The 24,119-nt window shown below is 40.8% G+C and overlaps 1 protein-coding gene across 6 annotated transcripts in view; it reads left to right on the forward strand.

The window, feature by feature from the left end:
• The first annotated feature begins 4,057 nt into the window (after positions 1-4,057).
• Positions 4,058-24,119, forward strand: part of trim44 (tripartite motif containing 44) — a 46,775-nt gene continuing 26,713 nt past the window's right edge. Inside the window, exons 1-5 of one of the 6 annotated variants that reach the window (XM_079679973.1) lie at positions 4,061-4,499; positions 4,827-4,910; positions 5,261-5,883; positions 7,617-7,694; positions 19,295-19,579. In XM_079679973.1, coding sequence (XP_079536099.1) covers positions 5,278-5,883; positions 7,617-7,694; positions 19,295-19,579 — 969 coding nt within the window. In that variant the 5' untranslated portion in view covers positions 4,061-4,499; positions 4,827-4,910; positions 5,261-5,277. Of the gene's footprint in view, positions 4,500-4,826; positions 4,911-5,240; positions 5,884-7,616; positions 7,695-19,294; positions 19,580-24,119 lie in introns of all 6 variants that reach the window. The other 5 variants (XM_079679971.1, XM_079679972.1, XM_079679974.1 and 2 more) reach the window with 5 other exon arrangements.

Raw genomic sequence — 24,119 nt, forward strand, 5'->3', positions numbered from 1 at the left:
TGAAACTTTAAGTAAATATCAAAAAATGTATGCACAAAATCCATCAGCTAGGGTGGACTAAATATAGGTTTTGAGTGCATTCTTAGGAGAATATTGTAAGATCTTGATATTACAATGTCTTGGATGAGCCATTTATCAAATAAGGCTCTTTATCGCTGTCCCTCATACAGTATGTGCTCTGCTTACAAAATTGTCTTTTTCTTCTTTCCCCACCTGCATCTCACTGCTCACTGCCTCTGATCATGCTTGACAGCTGTCCTTCCTTTACCTTTCCACACACACACACACACACACACACACACACACACACACACACACACACACACACACACACACACACACACACACACACACACACACACACACACACACACACACACACACACACACACACACACACTTTTGAAGGAGTTAACTTAAAAGGTTTTATTCAGCAGGGTTGAGTTATACTGCAGCAAGAAAATGGCTCCAAGAAGCCATGAACAACCTTGCAAAACAGCATATTGATTGTGCTTTATGATGCACAGCTATGACAGGTTAAGGGATAAAATGGGGAGTTGAGAGACAGAATCAAATATCAACAGATTAAGGGTGAGAGAGAGAAGTTCTCCTCTGACAGACCGGTGCTGTTTGCACTGACAGAAATTTCATCTAGAAATGACCACATGCCAATGAAACAATGTTAGAACTGACGCATTAGGAAGAGCTTTCTGTCTGCTCTCTGTGTGTCTGCCAAACCTCCCGCCTTCACTCTTGGCGGCCTTTTCTCAGAGCTTGGCGTTTTTAATGTTGCCAACTTCGAAGCACAGGCTTTTTACGAACTGTAGAAACACAATTTAGCCCCAATTGTGTGTCACATTTTATTCCACTGCGATCCCTTGGTAGTGGAAGAACAAATCAAAGTTCCCATTAGCCACATTTTGTATATTGAATGCTTATTCTGATGAATTGCAAGTCAATGAGCCTTTTAATTGTTTTCAGTTATATGCAGTGTGCAAGATAATGTTGTCCCTTACTGTTTGGCAGTTTATTGCTGTGAAACATTTGAAATAAGTCAGATGACCGTTTAACTTTCCACTGTGGTTTGGTTCATTACTAATAGATCATTTATGGTTGGAAGTGCAAAATCATTTCTGGCCAAAACTCGGATCAGAATCATTCATACATCATACATTTGAACAGCCTCTGTAAACACATTTTCATTTCAAAATAAGCATGGCTTAAGGAAGTTTCATGCCAAGTCAAATTTACCAGTAAAATATGTTTTAATTGAGTCATTCTTTCAGTTAACCTTTTAAAAAGGAGCAATCCTACTCAAAACAGCTAAAAACTTTAGCAAAGACAGCATCATCATCATCCACATAAAGTGGATGCTCTGGGCTTGGAATGTAGTTTATAGTTATTTATAGGGATGCACCGAATATTCGGCCGCCGAAAATTATCGGCCTAAAATGGTTAAAAAGGCCCTTTCGGCTTTCGGCCGAAAGGGTTCTAGCACCGAAAAAATATCACCGAATGTCAGAGAACAGGGTTACGTTGGTAAACTAACGTGTTGTTGTGATGACGTAATCAAAACGCGGCGACAAGCACGGCGCGCGACCATGCTCGCGGCTGGCTCACAGCCAACATGTCTGCCGCTTGGAGATATTTAAAAATATCAGAGAAAGAGGCGCGGATTGCGATTTGTAAAACGTGTTCAGCTGACATTTCTCGAGGGGGTGTAACTGCAAAGACTTCCACCACTTCGGGATTACTCCACCACTTGAAATCAAAACACCCGGACAAATATACGGAGCAAGATCAAATCACAAGCACTGACAGCGAGAGACTGTTCAGCGCTGCCTCTCATGTGCTTGATGAGAAGAGGAACAGACTTATGGCTGATAAAGCAGAGAAGCTAATGTTCATTAAAAAGAACCTCCCACTTTTCCTTAATAAGTAGACAAGGCTGGCTTATCATAAGCTTATCTAGTTCTACATGTCTACTCTATACCCACTTTCCTGAACAATTTTCATTGTGAATTATAATTCACCATCTCAGGTTATCATTAGGGGAAATTACAGCAGCACAGTGTTCAATATATTGTACTTTCGGTATCGAAATGATACAATGTTGTTTACATTGCTCATGAGGACAGACCACCTTATTTGCAGATTCTTGAAATTGTAATTTAATTTGTAATTGATTGTGGATTTTGTATCCAGTTTTCACTTTATGTATCTTTATACAATGTTTACTACTTTGCTTATGAGGACAGACAGCCTTATTTACAGATTCTTGAAATTCAATTGTAATTTCATTTGTAAATAGTTACATTCATGTGGATTTGTATGCATGCACTCATATGTGCATTTGTTGTTGTTGAAGGCCTGGCTGTCAGTCTTTACTTACACTATTTTGTTGTAGGCCTACTGGCCTAGATGTTTATGCAGTTTTAAAGCACCTTGGCTTTGTTCTGAATGCACTTTGTTGTAGTTATCCTACAGAGAAAAGAAAATGCACTTGACTTGGAATTAATGTACTGTATGCATTCAAAAGTGCTGAATAAATGTTTTATGGACCCATAATAGTGATTATTATTTAAGTTAAGTTTATCCATAATCATTTATTTTTCCATAATCAGGTAGCTGAACAACATTGGTAAAAAATGTATACATTATATATATATATATATTTCTATTAATCATTTTCGGCCTTTCGGCATTCAGTTTTCGGCCAACTGTTTCCTATTTTCGGTATCGGTTTCGGCCAAGAATTTCCCATTCGGTGCACCCCTAGTTATTTATTGTGTCCCATTCAAATCACAGTTGCAGTAAACAATTTTATTCCAAATACTGCTTGTCTGAAACCTAGCTCAATAGCCTCTTTAGATCTCTCAACAGAGAACAGCTTGTTTTTCCTCATCTCTCTCTCCAGACTTCTAATCCTGCTCCATTGTCTCTGTGCTGGTTTATGGAGGGTAAGGAAGGACGTGTACAGAAGGGAAAGCAGACATCATAATTAGAAACTCCCCATTAACCAGCGGTGTTCAATTTCACATTGTGTTTACCCTTCAATTTGAAGCTTATCCTGTATTCAAATATATAGGGCAACATTAAGTTCAGCCTTGTGCCTATTCACTTTGCAGTAATGTATTTTGAATGCACGCATGAACAATAACAGGCACTATTTTTAACACTACTTAAAGCTCACTAAAAAAAACGGATTGCTTTTCAATTGATATAGGCCTGATATTGCTTGAGTTATGTGTATCTAATCATCAGGCCCTTATATTGACATTAATGTTGTTAAAACGTTGGCATTGATGATTACAATACGAATAACAGCAATCAATTATGTTTTTAAACAGAAGACATATTTTAGAAATTTGGGGAAAAGTCTGATATCTAAGGTTCAGACTCATTATCAAATTCTTACTAGCAACAAAAGAACATAAGCTGATCTCTTAACACGAGTCATGATTTTTGTATAATTTTCTGGAAAATTCTTTCTACAAAACAATGTTATATTGCAATGGTTGAGACCATGTTTGCTTGTTACTATGATAACTAATTATTATGACTTGTAGCTACATTACACGATGACTACCATGTCATCATATTAATTTAAGCAAGCCCGTTATTTGAGCGTGCAAAGTGCAAGGTTTCAGGAATGTCTGCAGTTTTATAAAACAACCATATAAATACTTTTTTCTTTTCTTATTTTTGATGAAAACGGGAGCTGATCATCGTTGACTCCATTGTCCAATGTTAGCTTAAATGCACACATGAGTTCGAGGAACATACTCACCATCATGTGGTTTCTGTTGAGTTTTGAACATGTTTTTATTATTCTATTCCTAGTTTTAGCACAAAGAAAACTCCAACTTAAGATCAAATTATTTAACATGTTTTGACAATGGATGTATAAAGAGAACATGTAAATCAGTGTTTGCTAAGATATCTTTTATTCGTTCAATTATTTTGTTGACCGATTTGAATGGCTTAAATCAATGAACGTTAGTTTACAGCTGCGGGTAGTGTTAAACAGACGTACAATTAGACACATTAAAGACCATAAGCGGTGATTAATATAACACAATTATTAAAACAAAATCGCTCATGACAAAACTAATAGTTTAAATATTAACGTTGCAAAAGGAGAGTGTTTTTCACCTGCCTCCGGTAAGGAGTTTCACTTTGTTTTTAGTGCTTGCTTGTCAAACGGGGTTTCTCTCTCCAGCCTCTGCGTGTCTCTGCCGTTCACATAGACACAGGAGACTAAGCAGGAAGTAGAAGAAAAAAAACAGACAGGAGCTCATGAAAACAAGGAAGTAAACGCTGTCGGATCGAAGCAGGAGCCCCTTTTATGCTCTAAAGTGAACGCAGATCCGTCGACAGCTCAGTAATAGAATTCAAAGCACCACGGCTGTGCTAAGGAAGTTAGCCGTTAAGCTAATTCCTCCACTTTTTTCACAAAACAAGCCTTAGACGGAGAAACAGGAAGGAGACAAAGACAAGTAAGTACACTGCAGAGAGTTGCAAACCGGTAAACCCGACAGGAATAGGGAGAAAATGTCTTTGTATGTGTGTGTGAGGAAGCACTATATGAATGTCTGAGAGAGAAGTAGCAGAGAGAGAGAGAGCTGTGGCAGAGGGGGAGTCTTTTCTCTGCATTACAGCATCTTTCTTCCGGTTGTTTGTGTCAGCAGTGGGGAAAGAGTACACAGTATAGCCCAGGAGAGGAGGGCTCAAAGGAGGAATGGAAAGTGAGGAGAAAATGAGGGTTCTTTCTGTGTACAAGTCATGCACCTTTGCCATTTACTCTTTCCTTTTCACCCCTGCAGAGTGAAATGAAAGTAGGGTGAGAGGGCATGAAGATAAACAAACAAAACACGTAAAGGTCAGGGCCTGGTGCCATGCACAGGAAGGTGAGATAAGAGTAGTGTGGGTGTTTGGTCATGCCCAAGGTATAACCATACTCAGCACTTTCTGTTTTCTGAGTTCGTAAACAAACTGTGAACACAAAGACAGTAAGGTGACTGCAGATGGTGTGTCCTTGCGAAATGATGATTTTGTGTAGATTGTGTTGCTCTGGATGTTGTTTCTTTGTGTTTACCCCTCCATATATCCTCTGCTAACATCACATCAGAGGGGATTAGTCCAGAGGATCTTGGACTTTCCCCCGTGCAAATATGAGAGCCGTTCAGAAGGTCACAGCTATTAATATCCTGTCCTCTACTCTGTGTGTCTCCTCTAAGATTAGTCCTTTTATCCCCAGAATTATTATCAGCCACCATGGACCAAAAAGGGGAACCCCAGGATGGAGTTTTGGGGCTGAAACATGAGGAGCTGCCACAGATGGATGGGTCATGTGATGCCTGCGAGCCTGACGAGGCCCAACCGGCCACACACGTGTGCTACACCTGCAGCTTCGCCTTCTGCTCCGTCCATGCTGACAGACATGCCAGCAGCACACATCATCCCATAATGCCTTACAATCACGAGGGGACACAGGCTAATGGACTTGGCAACAGCAGAGACTTTAGAGTCGGTGATAGAGCTGAGGATGAGGACATGGCGCTTCTCCGAGGGGCAATAGCTAAAGGCGATGAGAGTGGTGATGCTGTGGAAAAAGATGGAGCTCAGAATGGCGTGCAGCTGGGGGCTGAGCCCGGCGATGGGGCAGAGGGCGCAGAAGCAGGGCAGGAGGCCGCGGCGGCCGGAGAGGCTGGGAAGAATAACAACGTGACAGTAGAGAGACTGCGCTGCAAGGAGCATGAGCAGGAAGGCTCCCTCTACTGTAAAAATGATGAGAAAGTCATCTGCGTGCTGTGTGCCGTGCAAGGTGAGCACCGCGAGCATGAGATCATCACGCTGTTTGAGGCCTACGCCTGGCAGAAGGTGAGTCACACACTCGGAACACATCGGGTTAGATATGAGAAATATATTGATGCTAATAGATATCCTTACTCCCCAACAGTAAAGTAATGTCACTTATATATACTTTAAAAATCACAATATGGACTAGTACAATTAGCAAATCGCACTAAGCGATGGTAAAGGCAAAATATGTGAAGATATCATTCTGAATGAAGTATTGTGGTCCTTCAGAAAAGTCCTGCCATACTAACAGTACCCTACTCACTTAATTAAAACCCTTTATAACACTTAATTTACTTAATGATTTAATAATAATGTGAATCATTTTTCAAAGTTGATCATTCCCTCTGATATCGCAAGTCGCAATATCAGTCAAAATATCGCAATCAGTTATTTTTCTCCAAATGTGATGTCATGATCAACACGGCAATCTCAACAAGATATTTGTTAAAAAAGACCATGATGATTACATGTTGTCATATCACCCAGCCCTATGACAAGTGTGCATAAGGCAAAGCTTTATTTACAACATGCTCTCTACTGTACTTGAACACAATGTCTTTAACTCTGAACTCTATGACATAAAGTATTCAAAACATTGTCTTTCTGATTTGCATTTCAAATTCAGGCTAAATAATATGTCAACAGCTGTAGGTTATGCAGTCTTTAAGTCAACTCGTTAGGGCTCTGTAATATTTTAAACATAACAATGTATGATCACCCACATGATCTCATTAATAAATGGATTCAATTACACGGCTACATAAATAATTCCTAGGAAAACTGTGAAATGGAAACATTATGAATCCCATTTATGTTTGGATTGATGCCAATTCACCCTTCCTCCATTTCCCAGATGGCTTTCTGCTTCAGGCGCATTTAATAGGTCTAGGGAGTCAAAACTCATTGAGTGCAGCATTGCAGTTGGTCCAGTAAGCCGGGCAAATGCGGTGCTGGATTGTGAGAATAACTCCATCATCGCTCAGTTCTGCAGAGCATGGCGTTTGTGATGATTATAGAACCAGAGGCAGATGTTATCAGCCCACTAAACACATTCAGTATGGGTTATTGCACAAAGGACCAATTAACATAGGTGTGATAGTATCAGAAACCAGGACTTAGCTTTTGGATTAATATTTCAAACATTCAAGGGTTTTGTTTGTGGACACTGAAATAAACTGAATGACAAAAGCGGAGCATTTAGCTGTAGAAGTGACGACCCACATCTCGTGCTGAGTGTCATTTACAGAGCACGAGTTTTGTCCTTTACCCTGTGAGTGCACATCTGAAAAATAAAAAGTAGAGCAGTACAATTTAGTGTTCTACTCGTGCATCATGGCCACATATGGAATTGATTGATGAGAGACAAAGGGGTCACACACACGCATACACACAGCCTAAGGCCACATTATTTACCATAAACCTACTCTAGGTTTTATCCTGCTTACTGTGTCAGTGTATTCATGTGAAAGATCCATTTATCTCGGACAGTATTGATATGATGGCAAACCATAAAAGTCAAAAGTCATCTGTGATTGACTTGTCAAAGTTATACAATGCATTTTCTTTCTAAAAGCAAAGGTATTTTCATAATATCATTTTGGTAAAAAAAAAAACGATGCATTTCGTTTGTATTTGTATACAGTTATAAACTGATAAATAAGCATACAGTAATTTGGTTCTCCTCTAAATGAGTAGTGGAATGACGAAGTACTAATGTTGAAATGCTGTGTGTTTGTGTGCTCCGCCTGTAGAGCAGGGAGGGGTATGACCTGCTGGGCTGTACACAGCGGATGTCTGAGACAATCAAGACCAGGTGGACCAACCCAGAGGTGAGTTCAAACCCCTGCACGCAGAACAGTGAGTCCATTCCTAACACAAGTTACACAGTCAGGGCAATATATAGAAACCCTTCCCAAAGGACTTGAACTCAGCTGTTCTCATTAAGTAAGGAGCTCTTATCAAGTGAAGTAGGAATTGATCTGCAGTAATAAAAGTTTGACTTGACCTTCTTGCAAGGAATGACAGCAGTGCGTCAGCCTGATACATTTACTCTGCAGACCCTGAAGGTCTATTTTTTATATTTAAATGTATATATTGCAGCTTCCCAGGTCTCTGCCTTTCCTAGCAGCCAAGTTACAGTGTGACAATCTCATTTGCAGACCATGAATCTGTTATTCATATTTTTGTTCCATCTTGAAAAAGCTAGTATTTTTATAAAATAGGTTATGTCTTATAGGAATAGACCATCTTATTATCTTTTATCTCTGGTAAGGATATGTTTTCATCTCTCAAAGCTCATATCAGGGGAAAGGAATCAAATGTGAAAAACAGTGATGAGGCTGCATACATATTAATGGAGGACAAGAGGCGTAACCTAACTCGAAAGGCCTAGATTGCTGTGCGTCATTCAGCCTGTCAGCTTGCGTTGCCGGGGTAGATACGAAAAAAACGTTGGTTGAACCGGGTTTCAAGACATGATGAGCCATAACAAAGCAACACAGAAACAGCCATTACTCATTTCTAATTCATTGTGTACAGCAGTAGCGGTATATAGACTGCAGCGGGGAAGTATCTAGAATGAGATAAAGAAGGATTTCCTAGAGATTATGTCATAAGGGCGTTGGGTAGAAAACATGAGACAATTATTTCCATCCATATATTTATCATGCAGTCCCATTCACACATCACATACCTTGCCTATTGGTGTTCTGCAGATATAATCCATCTTAAGGCAAAGGAGTGATGGCATCATTGTGTGATGACTAAATCATGAAAGGTCAGATAGGCTTTTTCTGACTCAGCCCTTCTGTGCTAGTTCAGAGGTTGTATTTTCAAAGAGACTTGATTTTAAAAATGGTATGTATATAATTGAAAGGAATGATGAGGAAATGTGGCTTAACACTCACACATGATGTAATATTTATTACAGGGCTATTTTGGTCTACATATAATTCACTTTTTCATTTCACACACATTTCTATACTCATACAATCAAGGTTTTCCCATGTTTATACTGATGGCATTGTTGCAACCTTGAGCAGAATCATATTATGTGGTAGTAACTGACAGAGGTCACACACATTGGTTTGTGTGGCTCAGATTGTACCGGCCAATCATGTGAATTGAAGACATCAAAAAAGAGTCACCAGCTCAAGTTATGTTCTTAACCCCATTTCAACATTTCTGTGTGACCTTCACCAGGTTGCCATCTGAAACACAGCGTGCCTGGTCACCTCTTTCTTAATAGCAACCCCAAAAAAAAGCTGCAAACTGAATTTTCATGCCAAGTCAACCTTGAAAACAGTGGCAGTATTTTCCATTACAGATGCCATATTGAGGTCATGTTGTGCCACTGAAAATAAAACCTTCCCGCAGACGGTTATGTGTTATGCAGTGAGAGGTGTTGCAGTCAGCTACAGGTCTCAGCTACTTAGCGTCGACACAGCTGCACCTGCTCTCTCAACCAACCCCTGCAACGCCTGTTCTGCCTTGTGCTCTGCTTAAAATACTGTGCGTGAACCCACCAGAGAGCAGTGGCACACCGGAGTCTCAGTACCTGCAGAGACGTGACCCAAGCACAGTGGCATAATGAAGAAGGCTAATTTGGCTGGCCTGCCTGAGAGGAAACACTTTTACCGGCAGCCGGCACCCCACCTGAGTTCATGTGGATTATCATACTGAAATATCAATGCTGCCCCAAGGACTTCCTGGACATTCAGTGTTGTGCTGTTCAGCTGTAGAGGTGCAGTGTGCTCGACTAAAAAAAGATCCACTTACCTGCTCACTCAGAGGCCACTATGTGAGAGACCTTTATGTGGATTTGTCGGCGTGTCCTCTCTGCTCTCTGAAATGTCAACGTTTCTTATTATGCATGACAGGCGACCATCAGAGTGACGGCTCCTGGTTGTCTGTGAGAGAGAGAGAGAGAGAGAGAGACAGGGGGAAAAAAAAGAAAGACAGAGGCTGGAGGAGCTTAAGTCGTGTGATATTGACTTCCTAAATGACTTCGGAGGGGAAGAGGTGTGAGCAGCTGTCAGTAAGGGGGTGGAAGGGTGAATGAAAATATTTAACCCTTGGCTGGTGTTTTCTTATTAAAAGTAGCCTGCATAATTATCTACTTTCCTGCAGGTACAGTGATTGTAATCTCTCAAAACTCATATCTCCGCTCTCCACAGGGGAATGGAATTTAATGCAAAAAAGAAACAGTGATGAGGCTGCATACATATTAATGGAGGACCGGAGGCGTAACGTGACATGAAGGACCAAGATTGCTGTCTGTCAGCTTGGGTTACCTATCGTCGAAAGAGCTGGAAATGATATGTGAATCAGGTTGTGGCTTTAGCAGGTAGTCAGCGTATTTATCTCGCTCTCATGTTTCATTTACTCATTTTGCCGGGCAGGGTGTCTGCTGAGATGCACACAGGCTGTGGAGCCTCTCTCTGCACCTACAGAGAGAAAAGTGGGATATCTGAACAGCAACATCAGCCCATTCACAAATGTGCATGTGTGTGCAGGAGCTACATCCACTTTCCTCGCCTGATCAAATCTACGAGAGAAGTAGACACATTAAGGCTGTCTTAGGGAACCGAGGAACAAACGGAAGAGGCATGAAAAGAAGAGGCTGCTACTGTTAGGTTTATTCATCCTGTGTTTTCTTGCCCTTCTCTACCTCATTCTTTTTCTTCCTCTCCCCTCTCTCATTGGAGGCTGTCGTTCCCATTCCTTCTCCACTCAGAGCGTTTTTAATTGAATTACTCGGTATCATTACCCAGAAAGTTGCTTGGCTAACATTGTCTCCCTCAAAACTAATGAAAAGGTGCTGGATATTGAAACTCTGCTGTTATAAAACCAAAGGCCTTCTGTCTCATTTTTCCCTCTCTCCCCTGTTCATTCTCTGATTACCATACTTTATATTACTTTGAAGAGCTAGCATTTTACAAATGAACTTGTATTGCTGTGTTGTGTTAGAGGTTTAATTGGAGAATCTCATCTCTGGAAGAGATAAAAGAGAGCGTGAGAGAGTGAGTTCACTTGGAACGGGGCCACTATTGCCAAGGGCAAGGACAGTTCAGATCCATTTACTCCTAATGTTCTATTAATGCTTTTTAAAAAAGCATCACACAAAACAGATATCGGAAAAAGCAGCGGAACTCCCTCTAATTTCAAAGAAAGTTAACCATTTGAACTCTAGTGCTTCCAAAATGTTAGCTTTCAAGAAATATCAAAGTTGGATAAAACATCTCTTGCAGATACAAAAATAATATATTCCGCATCTGCATTTTTCATCATTTCATTGAAGCTGCAGGAAGCTTAAATGTAGGGAAATATTCTCGTTCAAGATGGCACTATTTTTTCTGTACCTTTGATCTCTTTGGCATCGTGTCGTTATGTCACTTTGAACAACACATTTGATGTCTGTGAAACTTTGGGATTTAAAGAGACATTTAAATGGCTTTTGGCCACAGAAATGTGTGTGATGATGGACCCACTGATGTGATGTGTCCCTGTAGAGGTCAAGATTAAAACTTTGACTACTTTGATATTTGCTGTGAACTGTTTTCAGATGACTTGATTTAAATGTGTCCTCTAACCCAGGGGCTCCCAAAGTGGACCCCGAGTGGGGGTCGCGAGATGATTACAACATTTAAAAAAGAAAGACATTATCAATTTTTTTGTTTTTATTCTTATTAATAATAACGTGTGCATAGACATTTTTCAGGGGCGGACTGGCCATCTGTATAATTTCCCCGCAGCGAGGCTCCCCCCGTTGATAATCCACTAGTGCAGTGTTTCTCAAACTTTTTTATACCAACCAAGGACCTTCTCCTACAATGCAACACAATAATACAGATAAGCAGACAATATTAAAGCAATATTAAAGTATATTATATTAAAAGTAATACAAAAGAAAAATAGTTCGAAAAAAAAAAAAACGAGTCTATAAAAAAAAAAAACGAGTCTATATACAAGTTATTGGAATGATATATTAGATAATAGATAGATAATTACTAAGTAGCAGATGAATGTTATGAAATTGTTTCAGCAGTTCAGTTGTTTAACAGTCTTATTGCCTGTGGGATGAAACTGTCCCTTAGTCTGGTGGTTTTAGTCCGGATGCTGCGGTAGCGCCTGCCAGACGGCAGCAGGCAGAACAGTTTGTGGCTGGGGTGAGGGGGGTCTTTTATAATCCGGAGGGATTTCTTCCTGAGCCGCTGGGAGTGAAGGTCCTCCATGGATGGCAGCTCCGTCTTGGTGATGTTCTGTGCAGTTTTCACCACCCTCTGTGAAGCCTTACGATTGAGGGCGGCTTAGCTGCCGTACCAGGTCGTGATGCAGCCAGTCAGGATACTCTCTATGGTGCACCTGTAGAAGTTGTAGAGTATCCTGGAGTCCATGTTGAACCTCCTCAGCCTGCGGAGGAAGAAGAGCCGCTGTCGAGCTTTCTTGGTGATGGTGGTGTTGTGAAGAGTCCATGTCAGGTCCTCAGTGATGTGGACACCGAGGAAGCTGAAGCTGCTGACTCTCTCCACGTTTCCCATTGATGGCGATGGGGGCGTGTCCCTCTCTCTGCTGCTTCCTGTAATCCGCAATCAGCTCCTTGGTTTTGCTGAAGTTGAGATGGAGGTTGTTGTCCTGGCACCAAGATGTCAGGTTTCCGACCTCCTTTCTGTACGCCGTCTCGTCGCCGTCGGTGATCTGGCCGATGACGGTCGTGTCGTCAGCAAACTTCAAGATGGTATTGGAGCTGTGTGTGGCCATGCAGTCGTGAGTGAACAGGGAGTAGAGGAGAGGGCTGAGCAGGCAATAGGCCTGCTTACCACTCCAACAGTACATAACAGTTTAATAATGACAGCTTAACCTTCTCTATATCGCCTCGTTCACACAATAAATCAACAATACAAGGATAAATGTTCATAAAATACATCCATTGTTTGTTCTATACAGTATGCTTCTTGAAATCCTAAAAAACACAGTTTTCCTAGAACAGATTACAAATTGCCAGAAAATGGTACAAACAAGTGGCAACATGTGTGACGGAGGTGTTGCGCTGGGCTATATCATGCAATCAAAAGTGAAACTTAAGCTCGTTCCATTGAATACACTAGTGTGTGAAGCTAATTCAATTTGAATGTCTTGCCAGGTTATAATCAGGTGAAGTGTTTGTGGAAATTCTAAGAAGAGTTTTATTTTTAGCGAATCACAGTTCCCAGCTCTCTGATTCTGAGGAAACATTTTCAGACACAAGGAGTGTTTTTCTTTCCTTGGTAAGTCACTTTCAGACCAGCTCGGTGCAGAATACATTGTATAGATGAACTCTGAACTGACGTGCCGCTTTGGCATGTGTTTGCAGTACTATCATTCCTGTATTTCTCCGACTATGACAACGCCTGTGTAAAACATGGCTGCTTGGAAGCTGTTTGGAGGCTGTTCGCTTGTTATTTCCAACTTTGCTTATCGTGAACTAGACAGGTTTCCAAATTGCACCATCTTTGTTATGCATGCTCTTGGGATGCAATCGCCATACACCTGCCAATTGTAAATGTGTAGACATACACATACAGACAGAAATTCCCTGCTTTACAGATTGATAACAACGGTTCTACATTAATAATTGAAGTCATTTTAGAAACACAACCTGAATCGAATTTGGTTTTCCTAATCTTCTTGCCTAACATCCTACCTGCTTGAAAAAGAAATGAGCTTTTTCTAATCTGCTAGCCTGATTTCCTGACTCTGCCTGTGCTCTCTCTCTCTCTCCCTCTCTCTCTCATCCCCTGTCCTTACTCTAACTCTGCCCTTGTAAGCAGCGTGCCACTGTCTCTCCTGAGGCCTCATTTTGTGGCCTCAGCTTGCAGCAATGCAAATGAAGCTTAGTACGCATGAGTGCTCCTCCCTTACTAGCTGGATAAATTCTAAGAGAAATCCTGTCACTGAGTGAAAGGTCCAAGGGCAGAGGGCTCTTGTTCCACATACACAAAGAGCACTGGTCCAGGATCACGCCTCCCATCTGCCACCGAGGCCACAGGGACTCGATGATAGGTCAGGGGGCTCTGTGGAAGTCCCGGAGATTGGGAGATTGGATAAAGGAATGTGTCAGAGGACAGATAAGATACTAAACATTTGTATGTTACAATTCTCTCCGCCCCATCCATGTTGTAGCTCTGCTCGTAGCTAGCATTGTTCTCCATGATTTAAAGCTTTCCGTCCATTCTCTGAATCCTGTTGGTACCACAACTGAACAAAATGTGGACATTTTCAATTACTTGGGTAGGTCAAATGATGCCAGGTTAAGTGAAATGAGACAGGAGGCGTTCATTCAAGACGATCTGTTGTCACCGATGATGCCCAACTATTTCACTTCTGCACTATAAGTATTGTACAAGCCAAAATGCTTATTTGTTGGCTCCTACAAAAAATAAGTGTGAGCTAGGGCAGGCATTTTCTCTTGAACGTTTGGTCCTGCAAAGATGATTATTTATATGATTTGCTTTATTCAACATGATCAACCACAACTGAAGCAGTAGGCTGCATTCTTTCTGTGTTTATGTTTCTCTGAACACAGTTTGGAAGTGCTGCGGCTAGTCCATTGGAGACTGCTTTTTTTCCTGTGTTGTGCTTGCTGGTTTATGGCGATATTAGCGGAAGAAGTTTGGACTATTGGAATTGTTTGTGGCGCTGTGACCACCGCGCACCGCTGAGATCAAACCCTACAAAAGCGACAAGATTGATGTGAATGCTGTTGTGTTGCTGTAAATCTTTTAGGAACGGTGCACTGCATACTAGAAAATCCAAAATGATTGTTAAAAACAGAAACTAGAATGGAATATGCAGTATCAAATATTGAAAACAGGAAAAGCAAACTTACTCATGGTTCAAGATTCAGAGAATCGACCTATTCATCTGCATATATAAAAGCCAAGGCAGAAGTGGCTGCTATTATTGTGTTATAAAGACTGCTTAAAGACAAGCATGCAACAGTCAGGAACAGGAATTAAGTGAGGAAATGTGACGAGCCAAGTTTTAGCCTCTCAGCGACAGAACATATTGGGAGTTTTGCCACTACAAGTATAGAAGACACGGCTAAATCACTCAGTTTTGTCCATTACGCCACTTTTATATGTAACTGTTCCCTGAGTTTCACTATGGGGATTCATAAAGGGTTGTCTTATCTTATAGTGCCTTGTCTGAACTATGCTAATGTTTTTACCACAAGCTAACATTAGCCACAAGCTACTGATCATAAATTCAAATTTAAATTACATTTTAAAGAGGATTATTGGACAATTGCAAACATAAAAATCTATATAGTTGTACTTTAAGTCCTTGACAGACTAGCCATTACAAAATAAATAGCTATGGTTTAACTCTTCATCAGTATACAGGCATAGTTAAAAAAAATCCAAAGGTCTGGCACCAGAGGTATAGGCAATGGCTGTTGACTGGAAAACGGGCAAAAAGTCAGGTCTCAAAGCAAGGCTTGAAAAAGTGGCTTAAAGGCCCAGTGAAGTGCATGTTTTTGCACCAAAATGAAATGGCAGTTTCATTCCTTACATATCATTGTGCCTGTTCATGGCTAAAATAATTTTTAATAATTCATAATTAATGAATTAATGAATTATTAATTTTGCCGTCTGAGCCTAACGGAAGTTGCAGACGATAGTGGCTGTGACGTCACAAGATGTACCCAGTTGCGATTGTAAACATGGCGGAGACTCCGGAAAGTGATACTAGTGTGAGAGAAATGATTGATTTGGACAGCTTTTCGGACAGGATAGATGAGGAAAGTGATCAATCTGGTGCACTTTGAGGGCAACATTAAGAGATTTATGGATACAGCTCTCAACACTCATATGAAACATATATTTCAATAATCAAAAAACATTGGAATGATTTCTTAACCTATTTTATACAACTAATATTACATAGATGGAAATATTTGTTTACATAGATGACCAAACCCACTGAGATAACTTAGGCTACAGTTTACCTCCCTGAGCTGACGTTATCTCTCTCAGTCCCACAGGAGAGCACTCTCCCTCTCCTTATTGTTGAAACAGCTAATCTCCGTTAGCTCCGAGCTAGCACCAGATGCTAACAACAACCCTGTAACTCTTTCAGTCTCTCTTTCTCTCTCTCTCGAATCGACCACTGGCCTTTATTTATCATGATCAATCAAATAATCTACGAAACAATGACACCAGCCAGGCTCACCTTCATCTTTTGGGAACAGAAACATCGCCACTTCGGCAGACTTGACATTACTACAGCCAGCGGCAATGCATCGTTTCCCCTGTGTTTTTCATCCCTCTTTCTTCACTGTCGCCTCCATTTTCAGGTTTTCTCGATTGGCAATCACTTCCAGTCGACTCCGACACACTTTCCAGGAAAATACTAGCTCAAAAACGTTGAGAAATTCGACTTTGAAAAAGAGAAAAAAGGAACGGTGGTGAATGTAAACAGTGCAGCGGCGTCCATCTCGTGACGTCACGCAGTAGATCGCAAGCCACGCCCACGAAGGCGAAGGTCGACTGCAGATTTCCCCGGAAAATTCAAAACTCGTCAAATTTGTTGCTATTCCAACATTTTTTGATATGGGTTCCAATGGACAATTTTGGTCATTACTATACGTATTAGCATAACAGATCATGCACAGGTGCACACTTCACTGGGCCTTTAAGAGCTTTGCAAAAAAAACAAGCCGATCTGGCACAGGCTTGAGGGAGATTGAGGCTTAATTTAGAATCATGAAATGGTTTTATTGCCCTGGTGATTGTTTGAAGATGCTCACTGTCAGGAAGCAGCTCTTGAAAGATGCACCCACACACAGCGAAGAGCAGGAGTACCAGGAAAGGCTGTGACAGCTGTAAATAAATTAAGAGTAAAATTGAATATGTAAATCCATCATGGTGTCCATGACACCTCAATCAGAGCAAGATGCTTCATACTCTAAAACATGAGCAACAGCTTAAGCATTAAAAAATGTTCCCATTACGAAATGAGGTAGTAAATGCCTTGTCATTTTCCTAATGTGTTTTCTAAGTGTTCACTGCTCACATTTAAATTGATGAGTCTTCTTGAAGATTTAATCACCTTGTATTGTAATGTTGTTGGATTTATTATATTTGAGCACTCCCTTCTATTGCCCTGTGCGTTAAAGTAAGAGAACTTTCAAAGGCATAGAAGGATACATTTGGAAAAGGATGCTTGATTCACACTACTCTTTCATATTCAAAGATATGCTTCACTTGAGTATCTAGACAAGAAACGAATTGGTTGCTAGACCAAGGCAGTAGTAGTCAATTGTTCCTAGTTAATTAGAAATATTTTCAGGTTATTGATTTTTGCTGAACCAAAAAGAGAAAAGGACTTTTTGATTTTGAATTAGATGCTAACTATATCCCTTCGTCTGAATCAAAATGAGCAATGTGCAAACTTTTGTTTGCTCACACAAAGAAAGTAAATAAAAAATGTTACTTCTTGAGCTTGGTTTAATGGCCAATTTGGAAAATCTTGATTGCTTGTACTGAAAATGGAATATACACAATGAAAACGTGGGGCCCCAGGAGCCTTGGCTCTGCCAACCTCCGTAAAGACTTATGATTCCTCGCTTCACTGCAGAGAGGGAGGCTGAGGGGAAGCTAGGTGGAGAGGAAGAGAGTGAAGTTCTGCTCGAGGGAAGAGAAGAGACTGAGCAGCTGCTGTTCATAGATAGAAGGGGTTATAGCATATTCAGAAGAAGAGATCATGACAAGGAGATTTTTGTGTGTTTTAGCTTAGGATATAATTTGTGCTGGAGGTGGAGCCACATCGGTAGGGGAGCCATCTGTTAATTGAGGTGTTTTTTAACCTAACGAGTCATAGCTAAAGAGAGTTTCATCAGGGAACAGGGAAATGGATTAAAACGGGTTTCTCAGTGAGCTGTTCAGTTGCCTTGAAAGCCAAACAGATGGCTTTCTGTGGTAGAAAGAGCCTCTGAGGTCTCAATCTACAGATAGGATGCATGGAGTTCAGCTCCAGGGGATCTGCTTCATGCTATCAATTAGCTACTGCATGATAGAGACCAGCGGGCTTATTAAAATAGTATTCATATGTCAACATAAAAGTCAGAAGACTTTGCTGCTCCTATATTTTGGCTTTATGCATTACTCTTTTTTGCATCTGGATGTTCAATTTACATTTTTCTGTCATCTCATCTCATTTTTTACTCGTTTTATGTCTGTCTCTGCCTCCATTTTTCTGAGTTGATCTCAATATTTCATACCTACAGTAAAGTTCATTCAGGTTTCAGTGTTTCCCCTATAGCAGCGTCGTTTTTTTAAAACTTTTTTTTTTTAATTAAAATAATAATAAGTGGCGACCCTTTCTCATTTTTGATTGTTTGTTATGTGGATTTGTAGTATTTGTGTTACTGTATGTTCAATAAAGGTGTATTTTTGCTAAATCTTGAGACATTGCCACTGTATGTACTGGCAGGGCCGATTTTTGGCATAGGCGGCATAGGCGGTCGCCTAGGGCAGGGGTTCCCAAAGTGGGGGTCGCGACCCCCGGGATGTCGCGAGAGCCCGAGTGGGGTTCGCGAGATGATTACAAAATAGAAATGGAAAATAAAAAAATAAAAAATTGATTAATATTTTTTATATATATATTTTTTAAATTATTATTAATAATAACGTTTGCATAGACATTTTCAGGGGCGAACTAGCCATCTGTATAATTTCCCCGCAACGAGGCTCTGTTTCTCAAACTTTACAAACAAATTATATTTGTAAAGTTTGAGACAGGGGGTCGCCAGTCTCTGGCACTGTTATTTTGGGGGTCGCGGGCTGAAAAGTTTGGGAACCCCTGGCCTTGGGCACCAGATCTGGGGGGCGCTGCGCTGACCGTTGGTGCTCATCCTAATTTTTGGTCTTGATGTAACAACATCCATAATTAAGTAAATGTAAGACCCCGGTTACACTTTTCATTTGCCCTGTATGAAGGGCGCTGTAAGTGATGAAAGTGTAGAAATAAGTTTCAGTTTTTGCAGTGTATTTGTCTTTTGTAGAGATTTTTCATTTATTCTTTATATATAAAATCTCGCCTAAAATCTTGTCTAGGGCAGCAAATTGTCTAGAACTGGCCCTGGTACTAGGCCTCAAGAGCCTTTCTTGTGCTGGCAGACACATAGAAACAAATTGGCGTGGCGCACTTCGCACGCACACACTAAAAAGTTCCACGCGCCCCGCGCTCACTTTGTGCTGAGACCACGTGCCTTAGCACCGCTGCTATGACTCAATCCTAGGGGAAACACTGGGTTTACTTGAAAATGCATACCAGCATCGTAGCGTCTTGGTCATTTGGACTTCCTGGACTTACATATGCCCAGTTCATTCCTTCACTTACGCTCATCCCCCGCTGTCTCCTATACTTCGTCTCCATATCTCCATAGATGTCAGTAGAAGAGCTGGAGGCCTATGTGAACAGCCAGTTCGATGAGCTACGCAGACTGGTGCGTCTGGAGGAGAAGAGGACCCTTCACCTGGTAGACCTCAAAGAAGCCTTCCTAACGGCATCTGCTGCTGAGAAAATCGCTGAGATCTCTGTCGAAACGGAGCGCCTGCAGGAAGAGATGGCCAACATCACACACCAGCTGTGCCTGCTGGAAAAGGCGGAGGCGTTGGGCCCTGCGGGGGCAGCAGTAGCTCTAGCAGCGGTACCAGCCCACAGAGTCCAGGTGAGAAGAACCTTTCTTCCTTATCGTCCTTATTCTGATCCTTAAACTGCTTTCACACAATCTGCAGTCTGCACAGTTACAGTGAAGGTAAATAGAAAGGTTAGCAAGTTTATAATGTCACCAAAGCCCAGTGGATTTTAAAGCTTTAATTGGCACTTCGGAAACTGTGAAACACACCATTTCACCTTCTTTATATTGCTGCTTTACATAAGCCTCAGTCTCATGCATTAGACTTCATTAGACTGATGTAGATAAAGGTGCTAAAATGTGGCCTGCTAAATCTAAGGTCACTTCTTTGTGGAAATAATTAATGGGGTTTTTCATATAGTTATAACTATCTTCAAGATAAGAAACTACTCAGAAAATTGATTTATTTATTTTTGTATGGCTGTTGACAGTATTTACAGATTTATTGAGTTAAGTAAAGATATCAAAAATGTCCTCTGTAAAAACCTTGGCTGTCATACACGAACAACATGAAACGACCATTTAGAACCTGGCTTTATTACATTTTCAGATTCCTGTCCTGGAAATGTATTCAAAATAATAAGATATACCTGAATTTGCATATTTTAAGATAATATTTTAGAAAATATGTAATTTAATAAAGGTAAGTAATCAACATTGAACATTTCATGGTGAAATCTGATAGTTAATTATGTGACGATGTTTACCTGTAGTGCCTCCTCTCAAGTTCAAAATGTTCACTCTTTTACCAAAGGGAATCCAATCATACTGAATGCACTTTTTTCAGATATGAAAGTTGGTTAATAACTGGTGGGCATTTAACTTAATTCACATAGCAATCTTAGCTTGTTATAATCAAAATGTATGACCAAACACGAAAACAGTTGAAAGAAAACCTGATCCAGAGACTCATATTTAAGTAAAGCTTAAATTACTAAATAAAATGACATTTGATGAGATCATATTGATAGAGCCCAAACAAACACGGTCAATGATAAATTAACGTAGACTTTAAACACAGAGTTCTGCTGCCAAAGCAGTTACTGAGGGCAGCCTTGTAAAACTGGCACGATTGCCTTGTCAATAAACAATTACAAACTATTTGCCAGCAAGCAGAAAGCTGTTATGTTGCTGATCATCTGTCTCCAACTTTACAGAGCATGCTGTAGTAGACATTATTTCAAATGTAACCTCAACCTGTCTTCCTCTGCTTATGACACGACTTATCTTTGTTATATTTCCGCTGATGGAGAGTCGGTCCGAGGCGCTGCTTAGGGACACTTTAGGCAGGGTATCCTCAATGCTAGCAGCCATGGGGTGTGATCCCAGGCCTTCAACTTAAAGTATTATCTTACTAATGATCGCGGCATCTGCTACATAGTCATTATGGCGAAAATTAATATGGTAAACAGGTGCCGCAATACACAGCTTTGTTCCAAATGAAAGGAGAGACCAGCTGTAGTTATCCGGGCGTATGTATTATGTTGAGAAAAATGCAGTTTTCCTATCATACAGTCAGCTGTGTCAGTGTGATACAGGTAGTTAGATGCACATAAATCCTGCGCTGTAGGCTGATGAAGCATACGTGTAACGGTGTTTGTCCTCTGTAATTCTGCCATGAACACAGCAGGTACACTCTTCTTCTTTATACATGCCCGCTACGTCTACACTACAGGCATCAAAAAATCTTGAAGCTGGGCGTGTCTGAAGCTTGGCGATTTTTTGCGAGCAACCAATCACATGAATCTCCCGCCCCCGACATACGAAGCAATAGCAATGTTAAAACGAAGTAAACTGGATATAAACTCTCCAAACAGGCGAAAAAACTGTCAGTTTCACCCACTGTCTCTGCCACCTCCCTCCATGCCTGGTTCCTCCGGTTTGTATCCCGGTAAATAGTTCCGGTCGTAAAGAACTGGGTGATTCGCTACCGTAATATCTCGTTTGGAATATGAGGAAATGAACTGCGGTCTGGCTCTCCCAGCTTGCACGCGGTTTGATTGGCTGCGCTTGCACTGGCGGGATTTGCATAAACGGGATTTGATTGGCTGATGCCAAGCATCGAGCCTCAAAAGTTGAACATTGTTCAACTTTTGATGCCGATAGATGCTCGTGATGCTTGCAAAGCCATGCCATGCTCCCCACAATGCAGTTCGGCGAATATTAAAAATCTTCTACGTCACCCCATTCAAGTGAATGGGCGAAGCGTTGAAAGCATTTTTTGATGCCTGTAGTGTAGACGTACCTCATAGTAAGCTTCCCATGCCAAAGTGCTGAGTGCTGTTACAGTATCTAATTCATACATTTACAAATACATTGGCCCGAAGGAAATGGCATGCCAACGCACTTAGGTCACTTCAGATCCTGCTGCACTTCACTCCCTCATCTCTAATTTGGAAATTGAAGTGGGGGCTTTTACTGCCTATAGATCCCAGATGAAAACATCCCATTGGTCCATTTGTCACTCTCCATACTTAAGTCAGCACAGTCAGGAAAAGGAGGCCTGAGTGTTCCCTGGTGATTCTCTGTGGGAGCAGGGAGGCTGCAGTAATGGCGGTAGCTGACGTGCAGATTGCTTTTCTGGCTGAGAAATGAATCCATTGTGGGCCAGGTTCATTAAGGCTCTAATTGAATGCCGATGGTTACCCTGTTTGTTCTCATGTGTTAGTTATTGCTAGAACGGGCAGTGTTATTTTATCACTGGAGAGGTGTGTGTAGGTGTAGAGAGGGAGCTTATGCAGCACTTTATTCATCCAGTAATTATATGTCTTTTTAATGTTGATCTGGGCTGAGTTTTAATGTGTAGTCTGAGATTTAATGTGAAAGAATCTCGGGGTGCCAAAACAGTCATTTCATCGCAAACTCAGCAAGACCTCCAGCAATTTTTTCCTCGGTAAAACATTTACGACGTGTAGAGAGCCTCGTGAATCCAGAGAACAACTGGCTCAAACATGAATTCTCCTTTTTGCTCCCTCACTCTGTCACTGTTAGTCTCAAAGTGGCTGTGCCTACAGACGGCAAATTGAACTACAATCATTCACTTGCCCCTTTACTGCAGTTCTGCTCAACTGTGATGCTAGAACTTAAACAATACTTAGTTTGATCCATCTACCAATAGTTGGTTCGATTCATTAGTTAGTAGGTGTTAAAACGGGACAAATCTCAAACTGACAGCTCAGAGTGATGTTTTGACTTGCCTGCATTCAAAATCAACAACTAAGTGTAGAATGTATGAAGATTAGGAAAGCAACACGTACTTTTTAGGCTTTGGGATGATACTCTAATTGATTCATAGGTTGTTTCAGCACACACCGCTAGCAAGAGCTGCAGTAGTGTGTATTGTATATCATTATTTTTGCAAAAGTCCTAGAATGTCAGTGTTTTGGATTTGAAGTCAAGGAAAGAAACCATAACATCAGGGTATGTGACACTACAAAAGAAAATACTCAAAAACTTTTTTAAATATGTATAAACCTTGTGAATTTTAGTTTTTTGTTTATTTCCCCATGTGTAAAGTGCAACCTAATTCTGTTTGCCAGAGAGGTAGAGAGGTATAGCCTCTAGCACTTTTTGGAAGAAGTGCCTTGATTCCAAAAAAAGGTTTTGAAGTAAAGCTTTGAGCTTCAGAGCAAAGTCAGAGAGTGCTAGCCACCTTTAAAGAATAATAAACTCATATACTGCAGTCTGCTGAACGAAGCAACTGTGATGTCAAATGTTTCACACCTGCATAAAACCCATCCTTTAAACTGCTCCCAAAAGAATAAACCACATAATTGAGGTGAGTCTTCTTGCTTAAGGTCAAACAAACAAATTACCACTGGTTCAGTTATTAATCTCTTGTCTTTGATTAAATGCAGGCACAGGAACACAGGTAAAGACACACATACACGCACATAAAAAAGATCGGGGATGAGAAAAACATTGACCAATCAGTGGGAGCCAGAGGGAGAATATATTAGGAGACTTTGTGTCAGACCGGAAACATTTGTTATAAAAATGCTCTGTCCCCAGATTTTCATTAAAAAAGGGCCAGTAGGCAACCATTTGTACAACCACGGAGTGTGTTTACTTGAACATTCCCTGACGACCATACAGTAATTAAAAAACATTTATATGTCACTTGGCAGGAAATGATCTTTCTGCTTGACTGGTAGGGACACATACGGGGCCTTAAAACAGAGCCAAGACGCCTCATCAGCCAGGCGTTAAGAGTCTGCAGCAGTGACCCCACCATGACTCAGCAGCGTTACCTGGCTCACTATAGTGCTCCGAGGCTGATTAGAAACAACGCAGCTGCCTCATGGCTACCTTTTAAATCAGATAGGAAACATTGTTTTTACACCATCGCGTTTATTTTAGATTTGTTCGTATTCATCTATATTGCATGTTTGAGAAAAGGTTAGTTTCCATTCATGAACAATATAAAATGATAATTTATCAATATTTCCTCATTAGGGCTCATTTTCCATGCATGGAATTAAATGTGCACCATATGAAGCCCTTAGTTTTTTATTTCATGATAGACTGGCCTTTCCTACTTTTTCTATATGGTAGAACTAATGAAATTTGATTG

This window comes from Notothenia rossii, assembly GCF_949606895.1.
Source record: "Notothenia rossii genome assembly, chromosome: 5".
Classification (NCBI taxonomy): domain Eukaryota; kingdom Metazoa; phylum Chordata; class Actinopteri; order Perciformes; family Nototheniidae; genus Notothenia; species Notothenia rossii.